Source organism: Cheilinus undulatus, linkage group 3 (assembly GCF_018320785.1).
Source record: "Cheilinus undulatus linkage group 3, ASM1832078v1, whole genome shotgun sequence".
In the NCBI taxonomy this organism is placed as follows: Eukaryota; Metazoa; Chordata; class Actinopteri; order Labriformes; family Labridae; genus Cheilinus; species Cheilinus undulatus.
In genome coordinates, this window is record NC_054867.1 from 1298971 (window position 1) to 1325200 (window position 26230).

General features: G+C 38.7%; 1 protein-coding gene across 5 annotated transcripts in view; it reads left to right on the forward strand.

Moving 5' to 3' along the window:
• Positions 1-26230, forward strand: part of LOC121505433 (E3 ubiquitin-protein ligase RNF123) — a 252243-nt gene that overhangs the window by 54953 nt on the left and 171060 nt on the right. For all 5 annotated transcript variants that reach the window (XR_005991562.1, XM_041780775.1, XM_041780784.1 and 2 more), the window contains 4 exons: positions 3976-4050; positions 11751-11838; positions 15403-15490; positions 15701-15785. Coding sequence is in view for 4 of the 5 variants with exons in the window: in XM_041780775.1 (XP_041636709.1) it covers positions 3976-4050; positions 11751-11838; positions 15403-15490; positions 15701-15785 (336 nt within the window). In the remaining variant the exon portion in view is untranslated. The remainder of the gene's footprint in view (positions 1-3975; positions 4051-11750; positions 11839-15402; positions 15491-15700; positions 15786-26230) is intronic.

The following is a 26230-nucleotide window of genomic DNA, read 5'->3' on the forward strand; positions in this document are numbered from 1 at the left end:
GATTTGAACACATCATACATCGTTTTGCAGCAAACATCGCAAGCAAAAGTATATTTAAACATAGAGCAGCTGCTGCTTTAAAGCAGTTACAGCATTTTAAGTTTGTATTATTATTTTTTAATGACTTGTTTTATTTATTCTATAATAAAAAATTCAGTCACAACAAACATACAACAAAACGTCTTAGTCTGTTACAACAACAACTCCCACTCCAAACCAGGAGGGGTCAGCATCGCTTTAGTGGGGCTAAAATTATAGAATAAAAACATGAAAATGTTCTTTTGTCTCCTACCAAATCCATCAACCCAGTGTTCATCCAGCTTATCTTCACTCTGGCCTGTTAATGGTTTCCAGATCTGTTCCCCATGTAGTTTATTTATTTATTTATTTATTTATTTATCACGGTCGGTGTGCAGTGAAATTGATCATTACTAAAAAATCAATGAAAACATGGTTGCACCAGATTTAGCGAGTTGCTAATTTCCATCTGTTGTCCAGTCTTAATTTTGGCAGCTATCTTTAATTTTAGTCTTGGTTTTAGTGTTTAAATATTTTGTTATTTATAATTTATATGTTTAGTATTTAGTTTAGTCACATTTTAGTCATTTCTACCCTTTTTAGTTTTAGTCTAGTTTTAGTCCATAAAAGTCCTCACATTTAAGTCTTTACTTTTAGTCCAAGCATTTATTCTCTTACCTAAATCTGGTACCAAATCATGGTAGTGTGTTCTCTGCCAACCCTGGGGTCCCTGCTTTCTACAGCTGAGAGGAAGAATAGATACAGGTGTGTTGTTGTAGACAGATTTACCCACAGTGGAGAAATATCACAGATTTTGAATGTCTGAAGAAAATTAAAAACATTTTAGTCTAGTTTTAGTCATCTTGATGGGAACTAAACTTAGTTTTAGTCAGTTTTAGTCATCACAGATCTATTTTTGTTAGTCTCAGTCTAGTTTTAGTCATCACAGATCTATTTTTGTTAGTCTCAGTCTAGTTTTAGTCATCACAGATCTATTTTTGTTAGTCTCAGTCTAGTTTTAGTCATCACAGATCTATTTTTGTTAGTCTCAGTCTAGTTTTAGTCATCACAGATCTATTTTCGTTAGTCTCAGTCTAGTTTTAGTCATCACAGATCTTTTTTTGTTAGTCTCAGTCTAGTTTTAGTCATCACAGATCTATTTTTGTTAGTCTCAGTCTAGTTTTAGTCATCACAGATCTATTTTTGTTAGTCTTAGTCTAGTTTTAGTCATCACAGATCTATTTTTGTTAGTCTTAGTCTAGTTTTAGTCATCACAGATCTATCTTTGTTAGTCTCAGTCTAGTTTTAGTCATCACAGATCTATTTTTGTTAGTCTTAGTCTAGTTTTAGTCATCACAGATCTATTTTTGTTAGTCTCAGTCTAGTTTTAGTCATCACAGATCTATTTTTGTTTAGTCTCAGTCTAGTTTTAGTCATCACAGATCTATCTTTGTTAGTCTTAGTCTAGTTTTAGTCATCACAGATCTATTTTTGTTAGTCTCAGTCTAGTTTTAGTCATCACAGATCTATCTTTGTTAGTCTTAGTCTAGTTTTAGTCATCACAGATCTAGTTTTGGTAGTCTAGTTTCAGTCATGGAAAAAAAGAACATTTTTAGTCATAGTTTTAGTCAACGAAATTAACACTGCTGTTGTCCCACTTAACCCTGAACCCAGCGTAGCGCAGGCGCTACGATAAGCACATCCATTTTTGATTGTGGATAGATTTGAAACTGGATAAGATAGATCGATCAGTCTGGGGAGTTACACTAATGTTGCACACATTCACCATGTTTCAGAGCAGTGATGGAATACATTGAAGAACTTTGTCTGCACACGTACTCGCCCTCGCTCTCATTTCACCCCTACTTTTTTACAAGACACACAACCCACACAAAACAGACATCCGTCACACACACCTCTGACACACTTCCACACATATGTAGTTATGGATTGGCAAAACCCTGGTCATGCCAAACAGTCTTACAGCAGGCATGAAGCTTTGGAACGAATTACAGTGTGGGATGAAGAGTCCAACTACTCATCTGGCTCCTTAGTTTTTGTACAGGTTACACAATTGACTATATCTCAAAAAGCAAGTTATGTACAGACTCCAAATAAATTTCCTGTGGTTCCAAAGGATATTGTGCAACTTTTTTACATTGACAAATTTGAGGGATACAGCTGTGCAATTTCTGTATTTTGAAATATATGTAAAAAAAAAAAACAGAAAAGATTTTCATTTTTTTAGCTTTATTGCACTTTTAAGCAATTTATTGTAGTAGTTAAGACATAAGTCAAAACATGTTATTAAAACTTGGGATATAAGGGTTATATTGATATTAAGCAAACAAAAATACTCCCCAAAATGGCACTACAGTATGTTAAAATGTAAGAATATGTCCTGGTGGACTTGCATAATGGTGGGTTTTAAAGGGATAAAACAGACACAAAACAAAGATAAAAGTCCCAAAACAAGGGCAGACACATGACAAGACCACAACTGAAAAGTCAAAGTACAAAAAATACACTATTCATTCACTATATGGGGCAATAAATAAGTCCTACTGCATACAAACTGTATAAGGGTAAAAAGGAGTCTAAATTTTCACATATGTATTTTAAAGGCTAAGGCTTAACACACTAGAGAAATAAAACCATAAATAAATCCTATTCTATCAGAGATATAAAGTGTAGAGCATAAAATGACCAGCATACAGCAGCAGCAATACAGAAATCCAGGAAAGCGATTGTCATGACCGTTACACATCAGCAACATTAGGTAGTGCCTTAAATGCGACACTGAAAAACATTTTTCTGTTTGGCGTTCTTTTATAAATGTCTACAACACCAAGTTCTGTCATTCAAACAATAGAAACCCATTCCACCCTATCAAACCCTTTTTCAGCGTTGAGGGAACGAGCAGCAACGGTTACTTCGAGTCCAAAAACTGCCAAACATGATGTCATGAAGCATCTGATGCTGTCTGTAGAACTACGCTTTTGAATGAAACCTACCTCAACTTTGTGCACCATGCAGATTTTAATAAATTATTATTTTAGCGCCACTATGGTCCAGTTCCTCTCTTGCCAAATACAGTAAGTATTCTGACATTTGGTGATGGAAAAACTGCAAATTTATCAGAATAGAAGCATAATATCAAAAATAAATGTTTTTTACTGCAAGAATTGTGGTTTAAATGGGTGTGATTGGACATTTTTGGCCACTGACAGCCTGAGTCTGTCTGCAGAGATTATTACCTGTTACAGGTACTATTTAAGTATTAAAATTAAAAATCCTTCCCTACTGTCAAAATAATTATTTATAAAAGAAAACAAAAAATAATGACTAAAAAGCTGAAAAAAAGCATCAACACCCTCTGTGGGTTTTTCTAGTACTGTGATAAAACACGTACCATAGCAGGCAAAAAAACACAATCCCCCATATAAATGATAGGCCGTATGGCCCAGCTCTAGTTAAAATCACACTCTCTGTAGATATGATGAGTTCAATTAAACATTTCATCAGTGAATCCAACATTCATGGTCACTCTGAAACAGCTGAACACGGTTTGGATAAGGACACCAGAAAGCTGGAACTACAGACACACACGTTTGGATTCTGTAAATGTTAACGTTCATCTTAATTATTGAACTAATAAAGGGTTAATGAAGAGACACAGATGGAGGTGATCTTACCATCAGGAAGAATCTCTGTCAGCCTCTTTCCTCTGCTCACAACACCAGAGCGTAATAACAGCTCTTATGTTTCTGCATCCATGTATTACTGACCATCATGATTGGGGGGGGGGTCTGCGGTGTCGCAGCCCTGCATTAACCTGTGTGACACTCACCTTACACATCGATTTATTGACCCACCTTACTGCCTCATGGAACCTGCTGCCTCAGCTCCTCTGCTCCACTGAACATGTTATTCATTCATGTGTTTTTCTGCCCTCAGGCTACGAGGAAACCTTGACCCAGCTGGCCGCCATCCTGGCCAAACATTTCGCTGATCCACGCATAGTTGGGACAGGTAACACACACACACCCACACACACACACACACACACATATATACTACGCATAAACTCTGTAGATGGAGTGGTTTTAATCTGTTTATGCATGTTTCCTCCCCTGTGGGCTCAGTGGGCTTATTGATAAATCAGCAGATTTATTCTTTATATTTATGCTCCTTTCTCCTGATTCAACCCGCTAACAGGAGTGTTCTAATATACGGTACATTTTACATGAGAACACCTTTCAGACAGAAGTCTCAATCCAGCTTCAGCTCTCCTGGTCAGAGCATTTTTACCACAACAGGAGCTCATCACACCAAGGACTTAAGGTTTAACTAAAGTTGACTCACCAGATAGACATAAGTGTTATCACAAGGTTAAGTTTATCTGCTAACGTTATCTGCCAGAACAAAAAGAAACAGACTTGGAGAAAAAGTCTACAAGGATTCATGCTTTCAATGTAAAGTAATAACAAACATTTAGAGCTCAATCACAATCACTGAAGCATCCTGTGGTGTTCTACCATAACGTTTCATATCATGATGTCACATTTTAGAATGTTACATAACACAATGTAACACAGCATGATCCATCATATTAAATGTAACATGTTGTGCTAATGACTAATAGTGTGACGTTTTGTAGCTTAGCGTATGGTAGCATATCGTATTATAGCTTACTGTAGCGTATGGTAGCATAGTGTATTGTAGCGTATGGTAGCATATCGTATCATAGCTTATTGTAGCATATGGTAGCATATCGTATCATAGCTTATTGTAGCGTATGGTAGCATATCATATCATATCTTATTGTAGCGTATGGTAGCATATCATATCATAGCTTATTGTAGCATATGGTAGCTTATCTTATCATAGCTTAATGTACAATATGGGAGCATATCGTACCATAGCTTACTGTAGCGTATGGTAGCATATCTTATCATAGCTTATTGTAGCATATGGTAGCGTATCGTATCATAGCTTATTGTAGCGTATGGTAGCATATCTTATCATAGCTTTTTGTAGCGTATGGTAGCACTTCTTATCATAGCTTATTGTAGTGCATGATAGCATATAGTATCATATCTTATTGTAGCGTATGGTAGCATATCGTATCATAGCTTATTGTAGCGTATGGTAGCATATCGTATCATAGCTTATTGTAGCATATGGTAGCATATCGTATCATAGCTTATTGTAGCGTATGGTAGCATATCGTATCATAGCTTATTGCAGTGTATGTAGCATATCTTATCATAGCTTATTGTAGCGTATGGTAGCATATCGTATCATAGCTTATTGTAGCATATGGTAGCATATCTTATCATAGCTTATTGTAGTGTATGGTAGCAAATCTTATAGCTTATTGTAGTGTATGGTAGCATATCGTATCATAGCTTATTGTAGCGTATGGTAGCATATCTTATCATAGCTTATTGCAGTGTATGTAGCATATCTTATCATAGCTTATTGTAGTGTATGGTAGCATATCTTATCATAGCTTATTGTAGCGTATGGTAGCATATCTTATCATAGCTTATTGTAGTGTATGGTAGCAAATCTTATAGCTTATTGTAGTGTATGGTAGCATATCGTATTATACCTTATTGTAGTGTATGGTAGCATATCGTATCATAGCTTATTGTAGCGTATGGTAGCATGTCATATCATAGCTTATTGCAGTGTATGTAGCATATTGTTTCATAGCTTATTGTAGTGTATGGTAGCATATCATATTGTAGCTCATTGTAGTGTATGATAGCATATTGTTTCATAGCTTATTGTCACTCATGGTAGCACTTCTTATCATAGCTTATTGTAGCGTATGGTAGCATATCTTATCATAGCTTATTGTAGCATATGGTAGCATATCTTATCATAGCTTATTGTAGCGTATGGTAGCATATCTTATCATAGCTTATTGTAGTGTATGGTAGCAAATCTTATAGCTTATTGTAGTGTATGGTAGCATATCGTATTATACCTTATTGTAGTGTATGGTAGCATATTGTATCATAGCTTATTGTAGCATATGGTAGCATATCGTATCATAGCTTATTGTAGCGTATGGTAGCATATCTTATCATAGCTTATTGTAGTGTATGGTAGCATATTGTATTATACCTTATTGTAGTGTATGGTAGCATATTGTATCATAGCTTATTGTAGCATATGGTAGCATATCTTATCATAGCTTATTGTAGCGTATGGTAGCATATCTTATCATAGCTTATTGTAGTGTATGGTAGCATATCATATTATACCTTATTGCAGTGTATGGTAGCATATTGTATCATAGCTTATTGTAGCATATGGTAGCATATCGTTTCATAGCTTATTGTAGCGTATGGTAGCATATCTTATCATAGCTTATGGAAGTGTATGGTAGCATATCTTATCATAGCTTATTGTAACATATGGTAGCGTATCGTATCATAGCTTATTGTAGCGTATGGTAGTATATCGTATCATAGCTTAACGTAGTCTATGGTAGCATATCTTATAGCTTATTGTAGCATATGGTGGCATATCTTATCATAATACATTGTAGCATATGGTAGCATATTGTATCATAGCTTATTGTAGCGTATGGTAGCATTTCTTATCATATGTTCTTGAAGCGTATGGTAGCATATCTTATCATAGCTTATTGTAGCGTATGGTAGCATATCATATCATAGCTTATTGTAGCATATGGTAGCTTATCTTATCATAGCTTAATGTAGCATATGGTACCATATCGTACCATACCTTACTGTAGCGTATGGTAGCATATCTTATCATAGCTTATTGTAGCGTATGGTAGCATATCTTATCACAGCTTATTGTAGTGTATGGTAGCAAATCTTATAGCTTATTGTAGTGTATGGTAGCATATTGTATCATAGCTTATTGTAGCGTATGGTAGCGTATCGTATAATAGCTTATTGTAGCGTATGGTAGCATATCTTATCATAGCTTATTGAAGTGTATGGTAGCATATCTTATCATAGCTTATTGTAGTGTATGGTAGCAAATCTTATAGCTTATTGTAGTGTATGGTAGCATATCGTATCATAGCTTATTGTAGCGTATGGTAGCATATCGTATCATAGCTTATTGCAGTGTATGTAGCATATCTTATCATAGCTTATTGTAGTGTATGGTAGCATATCTTATCATAGCTTATTGTAGCGTATGGTAGCATATCTTATCATAGCTTATTGTAGTGTATGGTAGCAAATCTTATAGCTTATTGTAGTGTATGGTAGCATATCGTATTATACCTTATTGTAGTGTATGGTAGCAAATCGTATTATACCTTATTGTAGTGTATGGTAGCATATCGTATTATACCTTATTGTAGTGTATGGTAGCATATTGTATCATAGCTTATTGTAGCGTATGGTAGCATATCGTATCATAGCTTATTGCAGTGTATGTAGCATATCTTATCATAGCTTATTGTAGTGTATGGTAGCATATCTTATCATAGCTTATTGTAGCGTATGGTAGCATATCTTATCATAGCTTATTGTAGTGTATGGTAGCAAATCTTATAGCTTATTGTAGTGTATGGTAGCAAATCGTATTATACCTTATTGTAGTGTATGGTAGCAAATCTTTTAGCTTATTGTAGTGTATGGTAGCATATCTTATCATAGCTTATTGTAGTGTATGGTAGCATATCATATTGTAGCTCATTGTAGTGTATGATAGCATATTGTTTCATAGCTTATTGTCACTCATGGTAGCACTTCTTATCATAGCTTATTGTAGCGTATGGTAGCATATCTTATCATAGCTTATTGTAGCATATGGTAGCATATCTTATAGCTTATTGTAGTGTATGGTAGCATATCGTATTATACCTTATTGTAGTGTATGGTAGCATATTGTATCATAGCTTATTGTAGCATATGGTAGCATATCGTATCATAGCTTATTGTAGCGTATGGTAGCATATCTTATCATAGCTTATTGTAGTGTATGGTAGCATATCGTATTATACCTTATTGTAGTGTATGGTAGCATATTGTATCATAGCTTATTGTAGCATATGGTAGCATATCTTATCATAGCTTATTGTAGCGTATGGTAGCATATCTTATCATAGCTTATTGTAGTTTATGGTAGCATATCGTATTATACCTTATTGCAGTGTATGGTAGCATATTGTATCATAGCTTATTGTAGCATATGGTAGCATATCGTTTCATAGCTTATTGTAGCGTATGGTAGAATATCTTATCATAGCTTATGGAAGTGTATGGTAGCATATCTTATCATAGCTTATTGTAACATATGGTAGCGTATCGTATCATAGCTTATTGTAGCGTATGGTAGTATATCGTATCATAGCTTAACGTAGTCTATGGTAGCATATCTTATAGCTTATTGTAACATATGGTAGCATATCTTATCATAATACATTGTAGCATATTGTAGCATATTGTATCATAGCTTATTGTAGCGTATGGTAGCATTTCTTATCATATGTTCTTGAAGCGTATGGTAGCATATCTTATCATAGCTTATTGTAGCGTATGGTAGCATATCATATCATAGCTTATTGTAGCATATGGTAGCTTATCTTATCATAGCTTAATGTAGCATATGGTACCATATCGTACCATACCTTACTGTAGCATATGGTAGCATATCTTATCATAGCTTATTGTAGCGTATGGTAGCATATCTTATCATAGCTTATTGTAGTGTATGGTAGCAAATCTTATAGCTTATTGTAGTGTATGGTAGCATATTGTATCATAGCTTATTGTAGCGTATGGTAGCGTATCGTATAATAGCTTATTGTAGCGTATGGTAGCATATCTTATCATAGCTTATTGAAGTGTATGGTAGCATATCTTATCATAGCTTATTGTAGCATATGGTAGCATATCTTATCATAGCTTTTTTTAGTGTATGTTAGCACATCTTATCATAGCTTATTGTAGCGTATGGTAGCATATCGTATCATAGCTTATTGTAGCGTATGGTAGCATATCTTATCATAGCTTATTGTAGCGTATGGTAGCATATTTTATCATAGCTTATTGTAGCGTATGGTAGCATATCTTATCATAGCTTATTGTAGCGTATGGTAGCACATCTTATCATAGCTTATTGTAGCATATGGTGGCGTATCGTATCATAGCTTATTGTAGCATATGGTAGCATATCGTATCATAGCTTATTGTAGCGTATGGTAGCATATCTTATCATAGCTTATTGTAGTGTATGGTAGCATATCATATTGTAGCTCATTGTAGTGAATGGTAGCATATTGTATCATAGCTTATTGTCACGTATGGTAGCACTTATCATAGCTTATTGTAGTGTATGGTAGCATATCCTATTATAGCTAATTGTAGCATATGGTAACGTATCGTATCAAAGCTTACTGTAGCGTGTGGTAGCATATCTTATCATAGCTAATTGTAGCATATGGTAGCGTATCGTATCATAGCTTATTGTAGCATATGGTAGCATATCTTATCATAGCTTATGGCAAGTGTATGGTAACATATCTTATCATAGCTTATTGTAGCATATGTTAGCATATCTTATCGCTTATTGTAGTGTATAGTAGCATATCTTATCATAGCTTATTGTAGCGTATGTTGGCATATCTTATCATAGCTTATTGTAGTGTATGGTAGCATATCTTATCATAGCTTATTGTAGCGTATGGTAGCATATCTTATCATAGCTTATTGTAGTTTATGGTAGCATATCGTATCATAGCTTATTGTAGCGTATGGTAGTATATCGTATCATAGCTTATTGTAGCATATGGTAGCATATCGTATCAAAGCTTATTGTAGCATTTGGTAGCATATCTTATCATAGCTTATTTTAGTGTATGGTAGCATATCATATCATAGCTTATTGTAGCGTATGGTAGCATATCATATCATAGCTTATTGTAGCGTATGGTAGCATATCTTATCATAGTAAATTGTAGGATATTGAAGCATATCTTATCATAGCTTATTGTAGTTTATGGTAGTATATTGTATCATAGCTTATTGTAGCGTATGGTAGCATATCTTTTCATAGCTTATTGTAGCGTATGGAAGCATATCTTATCATAGCTTTTTGTAGCGTATGGTAGCATATCTTATCATAGCTTTTTGTAGTGTATGGTAGCATATCATATTATAGCTTATTGTAGTTTATGGTAGCATATCTTATAGCTTATTGTAGCATATGGTAGCGTTTCGTATCATAGCTTACTGTAGCGTATGGTAGCATATCTTATCATAGCTTATTGTAGCATATGGTAGCGTATCGTATCATAGCTTATTGTAGCGTATGGTAGCATATCGTATCATAGCTTATTGTAGCATATTGTATTATAGCTTATTGTCGTGTATGGTAGCATACCGTATAATAGCTTATTGTAGCGTATGGTAGCATATCTTATCATAGCTTATTGTACCATATGGTAGCATATCTTATTATAGCTTATTGTAGCGTATGGTAGCATATCTTATCATAGCTTATTGTAGTGTATGGTAGCATATCTTATCATAGCTTATTGTAGCGTATGGTAGCATATCGTATCATAGCTTATTGTAGCGTATGGAAGCATATCGTATCATAGCTTATTGTAGCATATGGTAGCATATCGTATCATAGCTTATTGCAGCGTATGGTAGCATATCTTATCATAGCTTATTGTAACATATGGTAGCATATCTTATTATAGCTTATTGTAGCGTATGGTAGCATATCTTATCATAGCTTATTGAAGTGTATGGTAGCATATCTTATCATAGCTTATTGTAGCGTATGGTAGCATATCGTATCATAGCTTATTGTAGCGTATGTCAACGTATCGTATCATAGCTTATTGTAGCGTATGGTAGCGTATCGTATCATAGCTTATTGTAGCGTATGGTAGCATATCGTATCATAGCTTATTGTAGCATATGGTAGCATATCGTATCACAGCTTATTATAGTGTATGGTAGCATATCTTATCATAGTATATTGTAGTGTAAGACAGCATGTTTCAGGGCAGTGGTTTTCAGATGGTGTGTCAGGGCTCACTAGCGTGCCTTGGTAACTACTACATCTGTTATTACTACCACTTTATGGGAGGTAACAGCAGGTTAGCCAGATCTGTGGCCCGCCCACAGATCTGGCTGGAAAACCCCCCGAGAATGGGCCCTCCCCAGCTGTGATTTATTGATGATATCATAGCCTTGGTGCTATCATCCTGGTTAACAGTGACCTCATTTTGAGTTGACAAGCATGGCAGACTAATTTTGGGTTGATTTGATTGGTTCTTTAGACAGCTTAAACTATTTTGCTGCTTTTTCACATATTTGCCCCTTTTTTACCACTTTTCACCCATTTCTGGCACTTTTTTTTTGAATGTTTTGCCACTTTGTATCCATTTTTGCAACCCTTTTGCCACTTTTCGGCCAATTTTGCTAATTTTTGGCAATGTTTTACTCTTTAATTCCTTTTAACACCTTTTTACCACCTTATTGCAACTTAACCCCTTGTTGCCACTTTCCTGTCACTTGTGATCTATTTCGCCCCCTTTTTTACACTTTCAACCCATTAATGCCACCTTTTTTGCCAATTTTCACCCATTTTTTTCTTGCGTTTTACCACTTTTTTCCCCCAATTTTGCCCTTCTTATCACTTTTAACCCATTTTTACTAACATCACTAACATTGCAGCTTGGTGATGTGATTTCTATCCTCTCCTCCTTTCAGATATCAAAGACTCTCTGATGCAGGCCCTGGCCAGCTATGTCTGTTACCCACAATCCCTCAGGGCAGTGGAGAGGATCCCAGAGGAACAGTGAGTGTGGATCTTCATGGTTATTGGTTTGGACTTTATTGAGTTAACTTTCTAACTGAGCAGATGCATCAAAACTTTCTGTTTGTCTGTGTCCTCATTATTTCCATTAAGTTAAAGTGTGTCAGTAAAAGGATGAACACTAGGGGTGTGCGGTAGACGGTATAAATTATATAAATTTGGCCTAGAGTAGAGATTTGGACTCTACCGACCAACTGCGATAACGCTTGTTTATGACGTCATCGTATCCGCCTCAGTGTGAGTTAGCAGGCAAAAACACGTGTTTTTTCCTCTCAGTCTGACGGCTGTACCACACCTAAGTCAGTGTGCTGTCTCTGTCAGCCTGCCTGGGACTGTAACACAGGCTAAGTGCTGCTTTGGCTGGTTCCAGAGGCCAGCGCTGCAGCTCTTCCTCTTGCAACGGCATAAACAACCATTTAAAAGTCTATTTTAACTTATGAATTTCATTTCTAAGTCCACAGCGAGTCAAAGATCCAGGCTGGGATGTTAAATGAGGTCAGAAAAGCTGCCGTAAACTAGGGCTGGACAATTACGGCAAAAATAATAATCGCGATTATTTTGATTGTAATCACGATTAAAAAACACGATTATTCATTGATTTCAAAATTTGAGTATTTATTGAACCACAACTTAAAAAGAACAATCAAAAATAAATTAGTAACTAGTAAAATAGTAACTATATATTAAATAATAGCAATAAAAAACAATAAATTTTTTGTGTTTTCTGCCACCAGCTAGTGATGCATCACTTAGCTCATTCTCTCCACTAAGTGAGAGCGAGGTCACCAGGCTTCTGCTTGACTCTAAGCCCACAACCTGTCCCCTCGATCCGATACCATCACATCTCTTGCAGGCGATTGAGCCCACAATCAGCCCTGCTGTGAGTTGTATCATTAACTCCTCTCTGTCCACAGGTGTTTTCCCAGCTGCTTTCAAGCAAGCGCGGGTTACACCACTGCTCAAAAAACCCACTCTCAACCCAGCCCTGGTTGAAAATTACAGGCCGGTCTCACTTCTCCCATTCCTATCAAAAATACTGGAGCGCACAGTCTTCAACCAGCTCTCAGAACACTTGCAGAACAATGATCTACTTGATCAGAATCAGTCTGGCTTTAGGCGGGGCCACTCTACTGAAACTGCACTTTTGTCGGTAACGGAATCACTTCGCTTGGCCAGAGCAGCTGGTCAGTCCTCAGTTCTCTTACTGCTGGATCTGTCCGCTGCCTTTGACACAGTAAACCACCAAATCCTCCTCTCCACACTCTCTTCACTTGGTATCTCAGGATCTGCCCTACAGTGGTTTAAGTCCTACCTCACAGGAAGATCTTTCAGAGTATCATGGAAGGGAGGAGTGTCTAAACTGCATGGCTTATCAACAGGGGTGCCTCAAGGGTCTGTGCTTGGTCCCCTACTTTTCTCAATATACACCACCTCACTTGGTGCAATCATCCGCTCCCATGGCTTTTCTTATCACTGCTATGCAGACGACACACAGCTATTCCTGTCCTTTCCACCAGATGACACAACTGTCTCAGCTCGGATCTCATCCTGCCTTGCTGATATTTCTAAATGGATGAGGGAACGTCACCTTCAGCTCAACCTGCCCAAAACTGAGCTCATTATCATCCCAGCCAGTCCCACTATGGAACCGCAGATCAGTATCCAGCTTGGATCAAATAATCTCTTGCCCACTAAGTCAGCCCGGAATCTGGGTGTCATGATTGATGACCAGCTAACCTTCAAGCTCCATGTGGCCTCGATTGCTCAGTGCTGTTTCGCCCTCTACAACATCAAGAGGATCAGACCCTACTTGACAGAGCATGCTACACAACTCCTGGTACAGGCTCTTATAATATCACGTATTGACTACTGTAACTCATTACTGGCAGGCCTACCTGCATGCACAGTTATACCTCTGCAGTTGATCCAGAACGCAGCAGCACGTCTGGTCTTCAACCAACCCAAGAGAGCTCATGTCACGCCTCTTTTAATCTCTCTACACTGGCTTCCAGTTGCAGCTCGCATTAAATTCAAAACTCTAATCATTGCTTACAAAGCAGTAAATAAAACTGCTCCTGTTTACCTGGAGTCCCTCATCCAGGTCTACACCCCTTCTCGCCCACTACGCTCAGCCAGCGAAAGGCGCCTGGTACTTCCAGCACATCATGCTCCTAAGTCACTAGCTCGACTCTTCTCCTCTGTTGTCCTTAAATGGTGGAATGAATTACCCAACTCCATTCGATCTACAGACTCCCTGTCTACTTTCAAGAGAAGGCTAAAGACCCAGCTCTTCAGAGAACACTTTGCACTTAGCTAGGCAATTCTCTACTGTTGTCCCCAGTAGTAGATCGAGTCTCAGCCAGACTATTCTCCACTGCTGCCCCCAGTGGTTGAATGACTTTCCCTACTATAGTTAGCTCGCACTGTCCTGCTCCACTTCTGGGATTTCTTTGCCCAGCTCTTTGGGAATGATCCAGCACTTGGTACTTGGTAAATAGTTGTTGTGAAGTCTAATGAATGGCGATTAGTGATCCCACATTTTCCTTGATTCATTGTTGCTGTCTAATAACAAAAAAAAAAACAAACATAAAAACAAAAAAAAAAAAAAACAAAACAAAAAAAAAAAACAACTACATAAACAACGTATATTTTAGGTACTCTGCCTTAAACTCTACATGACAACACTTGCGTCCAATTGGACCTGAAGCACTTGATGGCACTTACTGATGTTGTTTCTTCTTGTCTAGATCGTTGCTTGTGTTGTTCTTGCTCTCAAATGTACGTCGCTTTGGAGAAAAGCGTCTGCTAAATGACATTGTAACGTTGTAACATTGTAATAAATAAAAGTAAATGTCCAATCTACATGCACTCCCGTAAAACTTGCAAAATTTGCAACATGCCACAAACACTAAAAACACAGCCAAAAACCCACCTAAAAATACTCTTCGAAGCACACATTAACATTTTTCTTTGATTATAATGTTTTTATGATCATGAGAAGCCAAAATTGAAATCACGATCAAAATTAAATTAATTGTCCAGCCCTACTGTAAACTAGCCGTGTTCTCCGGTATGGCAGCCAAAGCTAAGCTAACTCAATGCTAAACATAATACTTCCGTCAGGCTCTTCAAAATAAAAACGCTTTTATTGTGAACGCCTTCACTAGGAAACGTGTTTACGTCGTTAGCAGCTTAACACACCTCATCAGGATAGAAATGAAATGCCAAACTTGGAGTGAAGTTAGACAGAAGTAGACCTAGAGAGACTTAAAAAAATAAAACATGTTTTCTGTGTTCCTATACTTGGAGATAAATTGAGTATGCCATCAAAGTCTTGTTTAAAGGGGAGAAGGGGGCTAATAACACTTGAATTTGGATTAAAAAACATTATCTTTTTTTAATTTTGATGATATAATACCATTATCGTCAAAGGCATGAAAAATACCGTGATATGATTTTTAGGCCATATCGCCCAGGCCTAACGGACACATAGACTTAGGATCTTGTTTTTAGACGTGTGCTGATGAGTCTGCTCTGTGGTTTCAGACGTGTGGCCATGATGAGGAACCTGCTGGCTCCGTACGAACAGAGACCGTGGGCTCAGACCAACTGGATCCTGGTCAGACTGTGGAGGGTGAGAGCACACTACCTTCATGAGTTCATCCTTTTACTGCTCTGTCTTTAGTTATTTCTATCTTCCATGTTTTATTTTACTGTTATTCTATTAGATCCATCTTCTTCATCATTCTACTGTTTGCTGAAGTCCTCTCACTCTGGTATTTTAGCAGCGTGGGCTTTCTTAGGACTATTTTTAATGTCTGATGTGCTGGGTTGTATTTTTCAGGGTTGTGGTTTCGGCTACCGCTACACTCGTCTTCCTCACCTCCTGAAGACCAAACCGGAGGATGCCAACCTGCCCAGTCTGCAGAGTAGGTGGTCTCTGTCTGTGTTTAAGCATCGGTGTGTCTGTCAGAGCAGCGGGGGCTCTGCGGCCCGTCTCTGTTAATGTGAATGACTGTTTGTGTTGTTGTTATCTCTGTGGGGGGGCAGTGATCAGGGCGGGGGGGCTGCGTCTGTGTCTGGGATCTTCTCCAACCCTCGCTGGCTCTAAAAGCGAATAAACTGTCATAAACAAATCATTCCTATTCTCTCACCTTCTCTCATCACTGTTGGTTTTTTCAGCTTCTAGTTTTTCTCCTCTGTTTCTTTTTCTCCCCCTCCATCGTTTCTCTTCTTTATAAAGTCTGAGTGTTCCTCCCTCCATCTTTCCTTAAATACACCCAGGCCACGACTGTCTGTCTGCAGCAGCTTTATTTTTATTTCTCTGCTTCAGTTATTCATTGAAATGGTGTGAAGCTAAAAGACTTCCATGTTTCTGCTGTTTGAAGAGAAGACAACGGTGTTTTATTTTTAGAATCAGGACAGAGATGTGGATGCTTTCTGATCATAATTTAATCTCTCAATAAAGAGGAAACATTCACTCACAGCTAATAATATTTTTATCTACACCCCTGCATCCTGATACGGGACAATAAATGGTTCACAGTGCCGACACTAATGATGGAAAACAGGACCACCTAGAAAAAGCTCATTTATTTCCTATTTATGTACAAATATAGGGCCGTGTGTCAGAGTTTTAGGCATGTAGGGCGCCAAGGATTCAGTAGCCAGAGTCAAGCCAGACACATGTCGACACACACGCATGTCGCTCGGCAGCCAAGGTCAAGTTCAACAGCATTTCAATATTCCCAGAGACCATCAGTAGTTTTTGGGCCCCCAGAACATCCACAGAATGACCAGGCTCATGGCAACCCTTCTACCCACCTAGACAGTACCCTAGACCAGGGATGTCAAACTCAAGGCCCAGGGGCCAAATCTGGCCCGTGGTACATTTACACCCGGCCCGCAAGATGATATCCTATTCTTATTATAACTGGCTCTAAAATATGAGGTCTGCAGATTTCCTCCACTATAAAAATGTAAACTTAACTGTGATGATATCAAGTAAGTCATAAAAATGTGAAAAATATAGAGTGAAAATAATTAGATCAAAAGAAATGTGAGAAATTCTTCTGTGTTTTCATTTCATATTTTCAATTTTGCAGAGCACAATTATGACTTCTGTCTCTTATTTGGACTTTTATCTTATGTTATCACCTTTTCAATTTATTATTTTAACTTTGAGCGAATATCTAGGCTTTTTCAATTTATTATTTTGATTTTTGTCTAATATTTTGGCTTTTTCTATTTATAATTGACTTCTTATCTCATATTTGACCTTTGCTATTTACAATTTTGACATTTTATTTCATATTTTGACCTTTTAGGTTCACAATTTTAAATTTCAAGTCATATTTTGGCCCTAAAGACATAAGTGTGGCTTTCTTTTTTATATATTTGCCTTTTAAAAGCGTGATCTTAACATCTAACTTTGTGTTTTGACCTTTTGCACTTTTTATCTCAAAATTTGAGCCTTTTAACATATCATTTTGACTTTTTAAATCTCAAAATTATTTATCGTCAGTGCTTAGTTTTCCCCCATAATGTATTACTGTTGAAAATGAGGTTATCAGTTTGGTTAAAAGTGGACCCTGTTAGGCCCTCAGGTTAGACCTGAATCCAGAATCCGTCTGATATGTTGATATGTTGATATGTTGTTTCTGTTCTATCAAATTCGGGTTAGAAGGTTTGACAATCATTGACTTCTGGTTTTATTTACATTTTACACAGCGACCCAACTTTTTTTGGAATTGGGGTTGTCAGCGATAAAACCTGAACTGCCTCCACATATGTCCCATGTTGGCTTGGACATTAAAATGAATCCACTAGGGGTCGCTGTCTCCCACAGACTAATCATCAAAAATAAAAATCACTAGATCGTGGAGATCAAAGGTCACTAGGATCTTATGTATTGAACCTGCAGAGATTATGTTGTTTTAATATAATTGTCATTAAACATATCAGAGGTGTTAGATGTCAGGACATCCATAACCTCTAAACAGGTCACATTTCCAGCCTGGTGCCAGTGTTCCTTTAACTGGATTTCATGCTTTGTATGCTCTGCTGCATGTCTGTCCTCTGTGTTTTAAAGTGTTTGTTTTTTCTCTTTTCCTCTGTGTCTGCCTCTAATTTTCTGCTTCCTGCATGATAATTGACTTCCATCTGTGTGACCTTTTGTTTGCATGCCTTTCAGGAGATCTGTCCATTGCTAGTTTTCAAAGTAAGTTCTTTTCCATCTCAACTTTTTCTGTTTGTCTGAGGCTGTTTTTGTTTTTACTCCTCTGTCTCTGTGAATGTCTCTAGCTCTTTAGGAGAGGATATATATGACCTTATCTAACCAGTGATCCTTGTCAGTCAAGTTTTTGTGAAATTAATATGACATATGATATGGGTAGTATGGGTCCTCTTTTAGGACAAAGACATGAAGGTGAGTAGTGGAGTCACTGAGAAGAAAAACAGTGATGTTTAAACTATCTCAGGTCCAAACCGCATCACTCTTCATTCTCTAAACCTTATGGTGGGAATATTTTAAAATCCAGGTTGTATTTTATCATCATAAAGGTGGCGACTGCTCTAGAGAGAGATGAATGGCTGCAGATGGTGATAAAACTAGTCAGAACTACTCACCAACATGTGAAAGTATCAGACACACATTTCCTCATCCACGTCTCTCTCAGTGGACCCATGAACCATCTCTTCAGCTGATCCAGCAGCCATGTTTACCATCTCCTCTGTATTAACCATACTGCTACATCTGGTATCCATTAAGGCTGTTGGAACAAATTTCTGGGTTTGAATATAATTATAATATTTAAAAACTCATTCATATTCTAAAGCTAAAGCTAAAGTGACTATTCCAGCGTGTTTTTTTTTTTTTTTAACATTTTTGCTGTTTATAGTCGTTCTGGAGTCTCTCTCCGTGGCCTCTACTTCACCCATATGTTGGTGTAAGAACCAAATGTTTCATCACATGACACCATGAACAATAAAGTTTTCACACTCAAACACAGAGGCGCCAATGGCCGCCATTGGGGATGTTTATCGCCAAGGTGCTGCACACGCTGGCGCTGATTTGGCGAGTGAGGCTTCGCTACATTAAGAGATGCTGATGTACGAGAGTAAAACCGCAATGCCCACTGACATTAACCCGCTGTGGTGGTGGAAAACGTCCCGGTCCAGGTATCCTCTGCTGTCCCAGCTGGCACGCTGTTACCTGAGCATCCCGGTCACCTCCGTCAGGGCGGAGAGGGTTTTCTCCACGGCTGGGACGATAGTATAGGCTCCTTATTTAGAAAAAGTGAATTCCCTTGTGTTTTGAGGTAAAAACATGTAGCGACAAGATGGTACCAACATTTTTTTAAATGTTTTGTTCATTATAAACATGATGTCATAAGTGGCGGAATTAAGTTTGTTTTTGTTTAACGTTTAATTTCTAACCTGTTCGTTCGTTTTAAAGTTGACCATCAGTACTAGAATACCTGTTAAAGGACTCTAAATGGTGCAGGTGGTGAAAAAAGTACATAAAAATGAACATTAACTACTTTTGCTTTTAGCTCATTGTTTCTTCATTGCAATCTGTGATGTAATATTGGAGCGTCCTCTAGTGGACAAATGTGAAACTACATGGTGATTAAAGCAGTGGAACGTTTTATATGCATATTAATAAGAAATGTGCATAAATATCCAAATATGATTCGACATCTATTAAAAATAATAAATTACATTTAAATGGGACTGTAGATAAACATTGACAGCTCTGGTATCCATGTAGTCGGTTTCAAATCCACCAAGAAGAAGAAAGAAGAAGAGACAACACTCCTGTTGTAGATATTTGTTTATGTTCTGTGTGGACCGTTGAGTCCATCCTGCTACTATACAGTTATTTTAGAGATGCTAACAATAACCGTCTCCTTACTTCCACATCTGCCTTCAGCTCAGAGGGTAGACCGGGCTAGATCAGTCTAGATCAGCCATCATGTGTCCCACTGGAGGACAAGGAAACGTTCCTCCTCTGCTTCAGTTAATCTCTCCTCTCCCTACTTTGTCTGTTTTTCTGCTTCGTCTTGTCTATCACATTTATTTATTTATGAGTTAATTGTTGTATTTGGCAGCGATATATTTCACTGGCTATGAGGCATCAGATTAATATTAATATTCAGCCAAACTCCTGGGTTGGATGTTGGGATTAAAGTTTGAAGTTACTTAGATCATCAATAAGAGTGGAAATAAAATCAAAGAGAAGATTAACGTCACTCAGGAGAGTATTAAATTACATTCACAGTGAGCATCACAGAGACTCATAACACCACAATGATATGAATTTTAATGGTAACAGGAATATGGACGGAATAAAAATCACTGCAGGTTTGTTTGACTCACACAGAGCTCAAGCAAAGACAGAATGTTTCAGTGAGTAGGGAGAAAACAGTGTGAACAAGTCAAACTAGCATACAACCAGGTCAACTTAATATCACAATTTAAGCATCTACAGTTACCACAGCATTTCCAAGAGTCAAGAACTGGAGTGAAAAGGATCATTGAGAAGCTCAAAGAGAGCCACACAGTCCAGAACAAGCCTGGCAGAGGGAGGGAGAGAAAGATTCAAAGACCCTGGAAAGAAAACTAGTGAGAGACATGTCTAAAGACCCCAGAACAGCTGACAAAACTCTAGAGAAGCACTTAGACAATTCAGGAACTGAAGACTCAAAGGAGACCATCACTAGAGCCCTGTACAGGAATGGACCAAGGAAAAGTCCACTTCTGCAGAAGAGACTCCTTCAATCCAGACTGAAGTCTGCTAAGGACGACCTGGAGAAGGATTCTGATCCTGGAAACGTGTCCTTTGGTCGGATGAGACCAAACTAGAGCTCTTTGGCCACAGAGACATTATTGGTGTTTAAGGAAAGAAGGGAGAGGCGTAGAACCCAAAGAACACCGTCACCACAGTGAAGCATGGTGGTGGGAGGATGCTTCAGTGCTTCTGGACCTGAATACCTTGTCCAGGTGGAAGGAACCATGATGACAGAAGGAACCATGAAGACAGACAGAAGGAACCATGAAGAAAGACAGAAGGAACGTGAAGAAGAAGGAACCATGGAGAAGAAGGAACCATGGAGAAAGAAGAAACTATGAAGATAGAAGGAACCATGGAGAAGAAGGAACCATGAAGACAGAAGGAACTACGAAGACAGAAGGAACCAGGAAGACAGAAGGAACCATGGAGACAGAAGGAACCACGAAGACAGAAGGAACCAGGAAGACAGAAGGAACCATGGAGACAGAAGGAACCACGAAGACAGAAGGAACCAGGAAGAAAGAAGGAACCATGGAGACAGAAGGAACCATAAAGAAAAGGAACCATGGAGAAGAAGGAACCATGAAGAAAGAAGGAACCATGAAGACAGAAGGAACCATAGAGACAGAAGGAACCACGGAGACAGAAGGAACCACGGAGACAGAAAGAACCATGGAGACAGAAGGAACCACGAGGACAGAAGAAACTATGAAGACAGAAGGAACCATGGAGACAAAAGGAACCACGGAGACAGAAGGAACCAGGAAGACAGAAGGAACCACGATGACAGAAGGAACCACGAAGACAGAAGGAAACACGAGGACAGAAGGAACCATGGAGACAGAAGGGACCATGAAGACAGAAGGAACCATGGAGACAGAAGGAACCATGGAGACAGAAGGAACCATGGAGACAGAAGGAACCATGGAGACAGAAGGAACCATGGAGACAGAAGGAACCATGGAGACAGAAGGAACCACGAAGACAGAAGGAACCAGGAAGACAGAAGGAACCAGGAAGAAAGAAGGAACCACGATGACAGAAGGAACCACGAAGACAGAAGGAAACACGAGGACAGAAGGAACCATGGAAAAAGAAGGAACCATGGAAAAAGAAGGAACCACGAAGACAGAAGGAACCAGGAAGACAGAAGGAACCATGAAGACAGAAGAAACCATGAAGATAGAAGGAACCATGGAGACAGAAGGAACCATGGAGACAGAAGGAACCACGACGACAGAAGGAACCATTGAGACAGAAGGAACCACGAAGACAGAAGGAACTACGAAGACAGAAGGAACTACGAAGACAGAAGGGACCATAGGAGACAGAAGGAACCATGAAGACAGAAGGAACCATGAAGACAGAAGGAACCATGGAGAAAGAAGGATATGTGGAGATTTAGAAAGAAAACCTTAAGCATTCAACAACACAACTTGGTCTGGCTCGTCTCTTTGTCTTCAACAAGACAACGGCCCAAACCATCCATGTCTCCTGGTGAGGAACTACTTTCAGAGGACCAAAGTGAACATTTGTGACTGGCCTGTGCCGTTCTTTGACTTCAGTCCAACTCAAAATCTGTGGGGGGAAGTGAAGACCAGGGTCCATGCTCTGTTTAACAGCACTTGGGGAAAACCTTGAAAATGGAATTTTCAAAGGGGGACTAATATTTCTGCACTCATCTGTAGACTGTTGCTGACAGAGACAAACTTTAACTAGGGGGCGCTATGGAGCCACGAATCAGAACAGCAGCTTGAAGTGGAGGCTCCGTACAAACTTGCACAAAATGTCAGAAATTCCTAACTAAAAAATGCTGATCTTACATCATGTCTACAACAGCTTCAGTCAAAAACGTTCATTTTCACCTGACGACCCAGTCTTCAAAAACTGCAAATCTAAACTTCACTGATCCAATGAAGCTACAGAGTTAATAGCAACATGGCGGACCTAGTGGCGATGCTAGCTGAATTAAAGTCACTCCACTCTGAGTTTGGCGGCTTCAGATCCCAACTTGACAGCATCAATGCCCAGCCGGCTCTGTCACTGCAGCATAGCAGAGGTGGAAGTAAACGCCTCGTTCAACACCACATGGATAGAGGAAGCTGAAAACAGAATATTGTCAATGGAGGACTACCTGGAAAAGAGTGAGGCTGAACTGAAAACGCCATGAAACGAATCGCCTACTTGGAGACAAAAGCTGAAGATTTGGAGAATGGGAGTTGATGGTCAATCTTAAGGCTGTTTGGTCTCCGTGAAGAAGAGGATCAGCCAGAAATAGAGTTCATTCAGACTACGCTACCGTGCTGGCTGGAACTAGACCACAGAGAACCGTTCAGTTTAGGGAGAGCTCACCAGACCATTAACATGGCACGCCAGATGGATTTGTTTCACACATCCGTTGGGTAAACCTTCGATACGCAGCGTTTGGGAAAGGGCAGAGCCTTTGAAAAACACTCTGAGGGTGATTGGATGAGCGTTCTGTCTGTCACATCTTTACGAGCCAATCAGAGCAACAAAACACGGGACGTAGCCACTACCGAGGAGTAAACTCCATAGAGAACTGCATAACAGTAACCATGGCAACTGTAGACATGCTGTTCTTTGTTCTTCTTTTAACGAAGAAATGTGGTCAAGTTCTGATAAAACTGGCGCTTTAGCAGCATCCACGCTAATCTCCTCCTCCATAACTGCACCAGCTCTTGTGCCGGAAAGTACTGCCCCTCGATGCTGATTGGTCCTGTCACTTTCTAACCGGGCCCAAACGGTTCAGATGGGAGCTCTGAAAGATGGATTTGCCATTGAGAAATACGGAAACGGGTGAATCCATCTGCTTTGCAAGGTTCCCGGACCATAGCACCGGTGAGACCAGGCCACAACAGAGCGGTGCTCATTCAGTCTTAAAGTTTCAAGACCAGGAACTTTGTCTTCCATTCCACCAAAGAACGCAACATCACACATGAAGGGAACAGGCTCTCCTTTGCCAGGACCTCTCTGCTGATACCATAAGACAACCAGAAACAGTGCTCGCTGGGAAGGATAGGGGTCCTGCACAATGGAAAAATACAACTTTAACTAAGCAGAACATTCTTTTACTTTTATTACTAGACCTTCCTCTTTAGCTCACCTGTGTAAAATAATGTGGGAAAACGTTTTTATTCCAGAAAATCATTTTTTTAAAAAAAGAAACCATACAGACATCAACGATTATTAAACTGTGGGGATGCGGACCCTGGTCTCCTGAGTGACAGACAACTACATTACCGCTGAGCTAGTGGAGTAGCTGATGGAGTGGCTGGAAAACTCGACAAAACACGTATGTGTACGAAACAATACAACATCTACTACTGCACTGCCAAACCGGTTTAATCAATAGTTAGATTTGATAAAGTATCAATGATTCAGTCAAATTAATGCAAAAACGATAGTCCGCTGGTTTCATTAAACTTCATTAAACAACTTCCAGAGCATCTGGAGTGACTGAGCCGTCACTCAAAAACTTGCTGGCCAATAGGGATACGCCCCAGAAAAGCCCGCCCACACGTGACATTTGTGTCAGAACTGAGAGCAAAAACTCAAGAAACGCAAACAAAGGATCAGGCAGCGCAAACGCACAACCGAGAAGCAAGAGCAAAAGTCTGATCCCTGAGAGAGAAAAACAGGAACAAAAGATAGATAACAAAAGATAGATGTTCAACATTCAAAGACCCAGAATTTGGTTGCTGTTTCAAATTTGTTCTCTTGATGTGAACTTTTTTTTTTGCTTGGATCACATTTTTTTGTTCTCAAATGCTAATTTTTGTTTGATACTGAAAAAGTTTTGTTTGAATGTTTTTGACACAAATCTCATTCCATACCCTTCAGTCTAGTCCTCATGGTTGGAGTGTCTGTTAGTCTACTCTCAACCACCTTGAATGACTTGATTACCTGACTACTCTGGCTATCTGAGCTCATCTATAAGCACCTGAATGTGTTGTATTAATCAGTATAAACATGGACTTGTTATCAGCAAAGAGGATTGAAGGACGGGGTCTAACTGCTAACGTCAGCAACAACCCTACACTGCTGCTGTGCTCTTGGTGAAATAGTGCTCAACTTTAACTGTTTCCTGAGTGTCTTCCTAACTTCAGAATAGTCCACTAAACATATTTACAATAACTGTAAAGTCAGGTGTATAAGACACACTTTTGATTCCATGTGTCACACTGCACCGCACATCTAAAGTGGGTCATTCTGGAACAATCACACCAACTAAACCACCGGACCTGAAATGACTGAAAATCCATCCCCATTCACTGTGTTAGTGCTCAGAATGTGCTGGAAGATAAAATGACACTGGCAGGGGTTGGTGCCACTTTTTAACCGCCTTTCCCCCTCATTAGGTCATAGTTATATATTTAAAGAAAGCAGGGTGTTTACGGTTGTGTGAACAAAGCCAGTAGAGTGCTGGTTTAACTGGGAACACTCCTCAGAAAGGACAACGGGTGACGGGAGGAGGGCGGTCATTACTGCAGACTCAGCTACTGCACTACAGTACAGTGGTTCTCAGCCTTGAGGTCGCGAGACACTGAGAGGGGGTCTCCAGAGGCCCTAAAAACTAAGAATGTTTTTTAAATTACACTGTTGCCACATAACAACAGTTTTTTCAAATTTTAACCGCTTTTCGTCAGTGTTTTTCCACCAATTTTAACACATTTTTTCCATTTAACACATATTTTTGTCACTTTTAAACTCTCTCCACCACCTTTTTTGCCTGTTTTTGCCACTTCTAAACCAATTCTTGCCACTTAAGCTAAATGTTGCCTCTGTTGACCCATTATTGCTACTGTTAACCCATTTCACCACCTTTACACCATGTTTTTGCTGTAACTAACCCATTGTAGCAATTTTTAAACCATTTTAATTTTTTTTTCAACTAAGGGGATTTGCATGATAAAAAAGATATTTATTTCTCTGATAAGAGTGCACAGTAAAAACTGGAGTGTTAATTTCTCAGTGTTAGGTGATTTAACTCCCTAAGTGTAATTTTAAGTCCACCCTGAGTTAAGTGGTCTTCAGTGTTAGAGTTGTTTGACAGTGTTGATCCCATTAAGTTTGCAGAGAGTTGATTGACGTAAGCTCCGCCTACTGTCATTTTAAAATTTGAATAATTTTCCCATGATGCCTTCATGCAGACTGTTTATATGTGTTTTAGATGTTTTGAATTGTGTTTGGATATGTTTAGATGATGCCTGTTGTACAGTAAACATCGCTTAGAGTCTTTTGTTCATGTTTCTGGTGGATTGTTGAAGATTTTAAGTTTTTAAACTTTCCACCATGAGTGAAATTGTTTTCTGAGTAACTGACTACCTGCCATTAGCAGCAAAGTGTAGTATGTGCGTACTGCATGAGTGAGCAGAGTGCAAGTATCTATCACTTACCATGAGTCTCATTTATGTAACAGCTTTGTTAAATTGCTTAAGTATTACTCTTAAGCAACTGATTGATTATATTATTAATCAATCTGCTGAAACACATCAGAAAAGAATGATCTTACGATGGTGTTAGAAAAACACCGTCATGTGTTGAAGAGTAACACTAAAA